This window comes from Solanum verrucosum, unplaced genomic scaffold, assembly GCF_900185275.1.
Source record: "Solanum verrucosum unplaced genomic scaffold, falcon-dt-bn FXZP01000160.1, whole genome shotgun sequence".
In the NCBI taxonomy this organism is placed as follows: Eukaryota; Viridiplantae; Streptophyta; class Magnoliopsida; order Solanales; family Solanaceae; genus Solanum; species Solanum verrucosum.
Window position 1 is genome coordinate 759,727 of NW_026020443.1, and position 10,811 is coordinate 770,537.

At 26.2% G+C, this 10,811-nt stretch overlaps 1 protein-coding gene across 1 annotated transcript; it reads left to right on the forward strand.

Annotated features, from left to right (window-relative positions):
* The first annotated feature begins 1,317 nt into the window (after positions 1 to 1,317).
* On the forward strand, positions 1,318 to 2,032 carry LOC125808535 (auxin-responsive protein SAUR50-like). Its single transcript, XM_049488214.1, has one exon. It carries the CDS (start codon positions 1,318 to 1,320, stop codon positions 1,816 to 1,818), a length of 501 nt encoding a protein of 166 aa, XP_049344171.1. The 3' UTR covers positions 1,819 to 2,032.
* Positions 2,033 to 10,811: the final 8,779 nt, after the last annotated feature.

The window sequence follows — 10,811 nt, forward strand, 5'->3', positions numbered from 1 at the left end:
TTAGCATGATTTAGTACTTTTAAATTATGATCATTTTCATTATGACTTGTTAATTTGCAATATTTGTTTTATGCGATTTCATTATTATTATTTTTTTTGGATATTTTAGTGTCATTAATCATATCATTGTTTGTGTTGTATTCTTAAGAAACACCTTAGATAGTTATATTTTGGTAGGACTGAAAAAATATTTGAAGTACAAGTAAATTATGTGTTTGTATGAATACTTTAGCGAAACAATTTGAAAAAATCCGAAGTTGAAAAACCCGTGTTTTATTGGTTTGGTTTGGTTTATAGATTTAAAAATCCAACACAAATAGTTTGATTTGATATTTGAAAAACTCGAACCAATCCGACCATGTACAATCCTGCTTTTGGGTCATGTAATGCTAATTTAGTTGAGTCAATCAGTGTGAAAAAGACCATTTTATGCCAAGAAAATTAGAACTTGGCTATTCTATACCAATTTTCTTTCTATGGATAAGTTAGCACATTGTGCCAAATTTTCTAACATAATCAACCAAGCAAGTCTTTAAGAGTCGTTTAGTAGTGGTTAAAGTAATACAAATATTAATAATATATAAATTAGTTATGAGATAATTTATGTATTATTTTGATGTTGGGATTATAAATTATGACACAGAGTTTACTTATTACATAATTACACGATTTAAGATAACATAATCTCTAAAAATTTCTATCTGGATAAATCACTCCACCTCTATCAGATACATTACAACTTTGTTTTTGTATAATGTATTTGGTACAAATGTTGTTATTGATAGATAACCACAATTATCCATACCTAAATCAGTATGAATCTGGTTTATAGTTATATATCTGATACATAACTCATGTATAATCTATCGACAAATTATGAAAAATCTAAAATTATTATAATTTAATAAACTTTCGAAATATGATGCAACTGACGCTCAAATTATTGAAGTTTCTGTACTTTATACTAAAATAATACATATATTCCCATATGTATTACTTATGTGAAATACTTAAATTGCAAATCAAATTAACACCACATTAATTTTATACCTAAATAAATAACTTACCGTTTGATAGTATTACTTACACAAAAAATTAATATATCTCCTAAAATGCTTTGGAAGACTATCTTGGTCAAAATCAAACAAGTACAAGAAGGAAACAAACTCAATGGAATTTAGTAGTACACTTTTTCTACAATCCCACTACCCTTAGCCACCTCAACTCTTCAATTTTTTTCCCTCTATAATAACAAGTCTCCAAACACCAAAACATCTCCTCCTTTCTCTCACTCTCTTCATTTTCTCTCGTCACACAATGGCTTCTGCCATCAAGAAAGTAAACATGATTACCCAAATCGTACGCCTCAAACAAGTCGTCAAGCGTTGGAAACACAAATCCCTTAAGCGCCGCGGCGTTTTATCATACTCCTCATCCGATTCAGATGAACCGGCTTTACCCGGTTCGAACCACCGCCGCCGCCGCACACCTTCAGGATCTTTAGCGGTTTACATCGGTCCAGAAAGAACCCGGTTCGTTATTCCGACCCGGTTCTTGAACCTCCCTGTCTTTATATCTCTACTTGATAAAGCAGAGGAGGAGTTTGGGTATCAAAGAACCGGCGGTTTAGTTTTGCCTTGTGAAGTTGAGTACTTTTCGGAGATATTAAGGTTATTGGACCGGGATGAAGACCGGTTCGGTCATTTTTTGGGTTTAGATGAAATGATTAATGAAGTTGGGTTTGATGGTTTAGATCACTCTTGTAAAGAAGCTGCTTCACAAGGATTTGCTCCTCTTTTGCATAATGCTAGGGTTTAAACCGGTCCGGTTCAGTTTCTTGAAGGAGGAAGATTTAGGGTTAGGTTTTTTATTTTTTGAAATTTTAAAACCATCCTAGAACACAGAATTTAATTTTCTGAAAGTTTGCTGGGTTCCAATGAGATGTGGGTAATTTTTAATTTTTTTTTTTAAGGTTGTTAATTAATTAGTGGTATTTTCCCCAGACAATTAAATGTATTTATTTGTTCTGGTGGTGGTGGTGACAGAGGCTGATGATTATTATTGTATTGTATTACTCCTTAGGATCATTGTTATTAAGAGGATGAAGTGATGGAAAAAAAAAAGGTTTACAGTAACTAATGTAATTTTCATATTAATTTCAGAAATTTTGGTGTTATTTTTTTGGTTGAATATGATTTTTCTGTTGGGATTTGTTTTGTATTTCCCTTTATTTTTGGTTGGATTCTATATTTGAAGTGACCCCTTAAAGAATCTGAGATTTTCCAATCAAATTGTTGTGGTAATTAATCGTTAATATTAAAATGTTAGCTAGAAAATAATAAGAAAGAAAAACGACAAGAAAGTGTGAGATCTAAATCATGCATCAAATATTATTTTTACTGATAATTAATTAATGATAATAATTATTTTTAAATATTTCTAACTAATATTGATAAATGATTTAGTAATTTTTGTTAATATGTATATTTATTATCACTAAAACCTATTTTTACTATAGCAAAAAGAGTCATGTGCTCGAATCTCTGATAAAGTTTATATATATAATTTAAGTTTGTTCTGCATAAAGCTACATTTTGAGTAAAAGCTCTAGCAAAGATTTTTTTTACTTTTGATAAAGATTGAAGAATGAATGAGATAAAATAAGTGTCATATTCTTATCCTGACTTTTTGATAATGTTTACAAGTCCAATACAATTCTAAAGTTCCCAACTTTATTTGCAATCAACACACGTCAATTTTCTTATCTTATACTACTACTACTTATTTTTCTGATGAATTGACAATTAAAATCACTTTCAGTTAAAAACATTATGAGTTTTATTATGATTAAGTAAAAATATTAATTGAAAATTGTCAATTTCGATAATATTAGGTGACAAATAAAATTTTCTAAATGTGAAAAATTTTGAATTGTTAATTATTACTCTCTCTGTCCACTTTTATTTGTCATGTTGCGCTTTTCGAAAGTCAATTTGACTAATTTTCAAAGTTAAATTAAATTACATTAATTTGACATTTTAAACAAAAAAAATTAGATATTCAAAAACTATACAAAAAGTATTATAAATTGCAATTTTTTGCATATCAATATGAACATCATAAAATGTTAGTCAAAGTTTATATAGTTTGATTCTAAAAAAGGAAACTATGAAAAGTGAACGGAGGTAGTATGACTTGGAGTTTTTTTTTTGAAATTATGACTTAGAGTACTTTTTACATAGATTACAAATATATAAATTTAATTTCAAAATATTTGAAGATTTCATGCGCAAATTTTCGATCAAACTTAAACTGTTTGACTTTCAGAAAATGAAAAGTATTACATAAATTGAAATAGATGGAATATTTCATCATTAAATTTTCTTTGAAATCAATTTTTAATTTATATTTTAGTTTTTTTTATAACAATAAATAAATATGTAGACAAATGATTATATATATGCTCAAAGTTTATGCTTTATACAACCTGTACTCCTTCCAAGTATTATTATCACCTGATTTCCAATTTGGCAAGATTCCCAAATAGAAATAAAAAATGTTGACAGGTGATGCCAAAAATACACTTGCAGTTCAGAAAAATGAAAAAATAATAGTAATAATAAAAAAATGGAAATATTTTTCTAACTAAAGAATAGTCTTCATGTTGTACTTAATTTATTTTTAGTTAAAATTTCCCCAACTGGCTCAAGTGTTTGATGAGATTCCATTAGATTTGTCTGCCCTTTAATTATTTATTTTCTTTGTCATATCATCATCTTAACAAATTGTACTATCTTTATTTACTAATTTTCAACGGTAGATTCACAAAGCACTTGTGTCTATACTTGACTTTTGCTTTGTTTCAACCTAATTTTATTTTTTTTCAATCCAATGTTTGATATCTGCATTAAAGTCCGATCAATTTTGTTTTGAGTTGTGTAGGATCTCATTTGAGGAGAAACTTTTTCTATCAATGATTTTTTCATATTTACAATTCAAATTTGAGACATCTGATTAAGAAACAAACATTCTTTTTGTTGGATTATTAGTCCACAACCCCGCTCTATAGAATGAATAAGGAAAGACTTATCGATGACCTCACCCCCTTTGTCACTTAAAGGGAAAGGTAAAAAAGGGAGATTGCTAGAAACCCTCCCCTAGAGTAGTTGTTAGTATAAATAAGAGAAACTCTGTTATAACTATTTCTATACATTATTCAATATATAATTCTACGAATAAAGGAATACATAAGTTAAACATAATAAAATAAGAAAATTAAAAAAATTTCGTTGAAATTGTTCATTTGGAAATTTCTCGAAAAGCTAGTACCAATAGTTCAACCTAACTGTTGAGTGGGTTCTCCTGCTAATAATTCTAACAATTTTCTTACTCATTTTGTTCCAAATTTTCTATTATGAGTATTTTTATTTAATTAGACAACATAATGTTAAGAGGATTCCATAGTAGCTGTCAAATCGAAAGATTATAACCACCTTTATTGTCGTTATGTCTCAAACTTGATACTTTTTTTCATTTTAATTTGTTTGATATTAATTTGACATAAAAATAATAACAATAAATTTAGTTAACTTTATTGGTGACATCTAAAAAGGGTGTGGTATATATAAATAATCTTATTTTTATCTTCACCTTGTAAAGGTAAAGAAAAAAATTTCGATAAACATTCCGTTCAAATGAAATATATCATAAATTAACATAAAATATAGAAAAGAATTGAATATCTTTAAAATTTATGATCGTAAATATATCATAACTCACATCATCTGTGTGACCGTAAAATTATTTTTAAAAATTACTTTAAAATATATCATAATATTTATAAAAACTTCTAATTAAGATAAAATAAAAATAAAAAAAATTATTATTTTTAAATATAAATTTTTTTCATTCTTTTCTAAAAAAATAAATCAATAAAAAGTACTCAACAAAATAAGACGGAGGGAGTACTTTAATTTGAGTTTACATATAAACTAATTATAATTGAAAGATTATGTATCGTTATTTAATTTTCTAAAGAAGTCTAAAGTACATATGAACTTAATACGCTTCATTTAGTTGGACCTAATGAAATATCTTAATATTAACTATCAAAATTTCAATCATTAAATCTATTTATTTTTAGTTTTGAATTTTAATCTTAAGTGTTTTATAATTTTTAAATTTTATGAACTCAATAGATCAAAATGAATGATAAAAAATTTATAACAAATTGTTAAAATTATTAAGATGGTTATTATTATTTTTTAATAAAAATAATTGTTCACCACTACAATCCGTCCTCTTTTCTTTCTCACATTGTCATCTCCCACTTTTATCTACCATCCGCAACTATCATTTTCAGCCACAGTTATTGCCGCCAATCATCATAGTTGATCGTCATCATTAATAATTATCACCATGCACTAACTATCATTACAACCCCCAATTACTACTTGCAATCACTACTTAACATCAATTTTTACTATATATCAACTATCATCATCACTCACCATCAAAATTAACTATATTACCATCTTTCACCACAATTATTAGTTATCACCATCTACAATTACGATTGACAATCATTATTTTTAATCACTATCACCACTAATTACTTCGTATAACCACCATCATCATCCAACACAACATTGATACACACCAATCATCACTAGCCATTAATATTACCATCACCAACTTATCATATAATTATATAAATATTTTTATTAATACAAAATTCATATAACTAAATCCCTAATCCCTTTTATATAATTTAATTAATAGCTTTGATTACAGACATCATGATGACTCGTTCTTGAAGGAAAGGGAATCTTCCATGCAATTGCAAGAAAGTGGTTCTCCTCAACTAAGAAATTATATGCATAAATTAATAGAGAATATAATATAAAATTAGTTGATTTTTTCGCTTAATCTCAAAGGGAAAGAATAAACTTTGGGTCATGTTTTTTTTATTCACTTCTTATTTTTCCTTTCCTTCTATGATCATAAATAATATATTAAATAGGTGAAAGAGGTACAAGTCCAATTAAATACCTAGACTTCTTATAAATTGTTCTAATTAGATAGTTTAATTCATTTTTTTTTTGAAAAAATTGTACTTTTTTATTTGTCTATTAAATAGTTAAGTTAACCACATAAAATATGCCAACTCCTCTAATTATACGCATCAATCTCTAGTAAAAAATGTCTGGAGTTTTACGATTTATTGAGGCGAATGCGTAAATATAATTAAAGAAAATGACATAGTTTATGTTGTTAACTTTACTATATACCTTATAGATAGAATACACCCAAACAAATTCAAAAATTTTAATTAAAAATATTTAATTGGACACAATTTATTATGAATTAAGGTGTTTAATTAAAATATGACTTAATTCAAGCATATGAAGAATCATGATAAATTTTAGAGATTGGTCATGTACTAAACCATATAAATATGATAAAAATACTCCATCCGACCCACTTTAACTGCTTCTTTAGCTTTTTAAATATCCCTTAAGAAAATAATAAATAAAAATATAATTTACTAATTAGTTACTATATATATATTTAATAGAAATAGATTTATTTTTTGCTCTTTAAGTATGTATAATTAAAATAAATGCTAAACTCCATTCTTAAATTTCGAAAGTGACATTTTAGTTTGTGATAATTTTTCTTCAACTATAATAACAATTAATTTAGGAAGGAAGCAGTAATGAATCTTCTCCAAATAGAGAAAACAGTATCAATTTCAGGTAAAAACGGCAGCCACTTCTTAATTATTGAAAGCATCTCAATTATTAATTTCATTCCTGAATTGTTGATAGTGTTAAAAATATTTTTTTACTTGATTAACTGAACTTAAATACACCTCAATCTTACAATATGAGTGAAATATATCCTAAATTCTCACCAAGTTTTGACTGTTTTTAGTACTTCTCTCGACTTTTTATTAAGAGCATCATGCTCCTACAAGAGTTTGAGACCATTTGTTAGATCATGTAGTAGATTAGGGTGTATCTAAGTTTAGTCAAATAGAGGAGTGTTTTTAAGGCTGTTAATAGTTTGTGAATGAAACTAATAATTTACGCTAAGTTTAAGGGTGTTTTCAATACTTCAACTCTCTCTTTACCTTATTAATTGTTATGTTCTTTTAAATGTAATTCTTTTCCTTCATAATTATTTTAGTTGTATGTTCTTTTAAATGTAATGCTTTTCCTTCATAATTATTTTGATTTATTGTAATTAAGACGATAACTTTTTTTTAACAACTTTTCTATCATCACAAGGTAATCAAGTAGAGATATAAGGTCTAATAAATACAACAACAACAATAATAACAATTCTAGTGAAATTTCACTAAGTGAGATCTGGGAAAGACCATCCATACCACTAATTCATGAAGGTATAAAATCTAAATATACTATCTTTCTCTAAACACCACATGAATATATTATTGTAATTCTATTAATTAGTTTAGATTAACTTCAACCTCAATATATTAAATTTGTTTTATTTACAGAAGAAATAAATGAATAAATAAATAAATTAGGATTAGGTCAAGTAATGCCGAAGGAAGAAAGTCAAGGGACACACAAATCAACTACTGCATGTGAATGAACATGGTGGTGAATAACATTTTAGAAATTATCGAGAAGGATTGTGGTGAAATGAATAAAAAAAATTATTTTTAATAAAAAATCTTGAATTTGAGCTTGAAATATAAAAAAAATTATATTAGAAAACATTATCCTCCTTAAATGAGCATCACACGACACAAATCTAAATTAATCAGAACCTCAATATGAATATCAAAGGAAAAGAAAAAACCAAGGGTGAAAACGGAAGCACAAAAAGAGGAAGTTTTTCACCCAATTCAAGTAGTTGGTTGCATTAGGTGACAAAATGCCAAACAAAAAGTGTATCATTATTTAGTCAAGAAAATATTGTATAAAATAAGTTAATAATGATTTGTTTGGAGGGTTGTGGTTTTGGGTAATAATGTGAAGAGAATATAGTGATTAGTGAGTGATTAAAATACTCTATTAATCAATATACATTGTGGTGCAATGGTAAAACTGTTTTATTCATAGTTAGAGATCTCTGATTTGAGCTTTTGATATGAAGAAAATTTTATTCAAAACGTTATCCTAGAATGGACCCTATAATGCACAATTTAAATTTAATTGAAACTCTAATGGAGACTCCAAATATCAAATGAGAAACCGAAAAAAAAAACACTAGCACTAATTTAGATTTTGGATGATAGTAAGCCGTACACTGCTATTTGTGTATTATGAAAAATAATACTTAGAAAAAATTCTCCTTTTAACGCAACTTCCGTATACTTTGGGCTGTCCTGTGTACCCCACGTTGGTACATTTTTCTTTATGACATTTTTATTATTTTGAACTATTTTAAAGTATAATAAGAATATATTCCATTCGTCTCAATTTATGTGATATTTTTTGGATTTTGAGATTCAAATTAGTCTATATTTTAACTGTAAATTTTTATATATCTTTTAAATATTTTAAATTGTCAATTATTGTGATTTATAGTACTTTTTACGTAGTTTATAAATATATAAATTTCATTTTAAAAAACTTGAAGATTTCATACGCAAATTCTCGATCAAACTTAAATTGTTTGACTTTAAAAAATGAAAAATATCACATAAATTGAGACATATGGAGTATTCTTTAATTTTGTGTTGAGGTGGAATGGAGAGTATACTTACTTGAAAACAAGTGAAAGGTGAAAAATATGAGAAAAAATCTGAGAAAGATGAAATATTTTACAATTAGTTATTACACATAATTAGTTACACTATATATTTAGTTAATTTCCTTCCTTTCTTTAGTGATGAAATACTCTTCCCATCCAATAATTGTTGTGTATTATATTATTTGGGATGTCTAAAAATACTTGTTCATTTTATGAAATCAATGAATAATTTTACACTTAGTTCCTAATTTACTCTTACCATTAATTAAAGTTATTTTTACTATTACATTTTTCAAGACATTGTATTTATTATATTCAAAGTGTGATATAATAAAATTATCTTCTATTTATATATAGTTTCTTGAGTTAATATCTCAAAAGATCACTCAACTTTGTAAATTTATCTAGAAAAGTCATTAAACTTTGTTTTATATCACTAAAATCATTCAACTTAACCCTTTATATCAATAAAATCATTCAATCAAATTTATTATTAAAATAGTTAATTAACTGAAAATCTCCGTTTTCCACCATAAATATATATACTAATAAATGAATAATTAAATTATTGCTAAGAATTAAAACAACACATCAACTATATATAGTTATATACCTCACTTCGATTCATTTCTGTTCTTGATTTGTCTATAGATCGGTAAGAATACCAGCGAAAGAAAACAATACTATTGCTTATAGATCTGTACGTATTTTTATTTTTTTTGTGTTTTATGGTTTTATATTTTCTACTTAAAAAGTATTAAATTTATTTTTATAAATTCTACTAAGTTAACCACATCAAAAATGAGATTATTTTTCTTGATGTAATGCTTTAGGCATTTTAAATTTTCTATTTAGAAGGTGCTAAATTTACCATTATAAATCCTTGAGTTTTTTTTAAAAATTATTTATTTGTGGAGTCCATGTTTACATGACATAAGAAAAAAATATTTTGTCATATTAAAAAAAATTGAAGACAAGTTTGGTTGAGTGATTTTATTGATATAAACGCCTAAGTTGAATGACTTTATTGATATAAAACAAAGTTCAATGACTTTGCTAGATATATTTTCAAAGTTGAGTGACCTTTTGAGATATTAAACTCATAGTTTCTTATGAAGTTGCAAAATCAATAGTAAACAAGTTTTGTTGGACAAAGGGTGTATTTATTTCTTTTCTCTTTCGTGAATTTCTTATTCTTTCACTTTTAGTTAATTTGAAGAAATTACGTGTACTTTTAAAGATCAAATCCAAAGAAAAAAAAAAAAAAACAATAGAAAAGAATGAAAGAAGAATTTGAAGAAATTACGTGTACTTTTAAAGATCAAATCCAAAGAAAAAAAAAACAATATAAAAGAATGAAAGAAGGTAAAAAGAAAAGGAAATAATGTGTATTTGAGAAAATTTTAAATACAACTATACAAGGCAAAGAAAACTAATTTTTTTATGTGTTTAACTTATTTAAAGACAAAGAAAAAAAGAAGTTTTTTAACTAAAAGAATAAAATATATTTTTTAAATAGTTCAAGGAATATTACTTATATCTTTTTCTAAAATTTGCAAACCATTTGCCCTTTATTTTCATTCAGCTAATAAAGTTATTTAGAAATAAAAAAATGTTAAATTTATCTCTATACTTCCCTCATTTTTACATAGATTTTTAAAAATAAAGTAAGTGTCGTGTGATCTATCCATGCATTGAGTTCATCCAAGTTCTGTAATTCGCATTAATTGCTGTTATAACAGATTTTTTTTTTTTTATTGTTAGTAGTGCATTTCTCGGATGTAGGATGATTTAAACCTCCTTGTTATGTATTTGATCACTGGGAATAATGTCGGATACCTGCTCTGACAAAGACATTATTTGATGACTTGATCTCTTTATGAATACTCATGAGTTTATGAAATTTTGAGATGTACATATCTTCAAGGGAATATGTTACTTTTTATAGGCGTGAGCTAGAGTTTAAGAAGAGTAACCCAAGAATCCTAAAAGAGATTGAACTCATCTCGTAGAGTTTGGCTAAGTCCCACAAAATTTTGATGTCTACCGTACTAGTTTTCCGAATAACAAGTATGATCATT

Coding starts and splice junctions, on each gene's coding strand:
- LOC125808535 (XM_049488214.1), top strand. CDS start 1,318: ATGGCTTCTGCCATCAAGAAAGTAAACATGATTACCCAAATCGTACGC.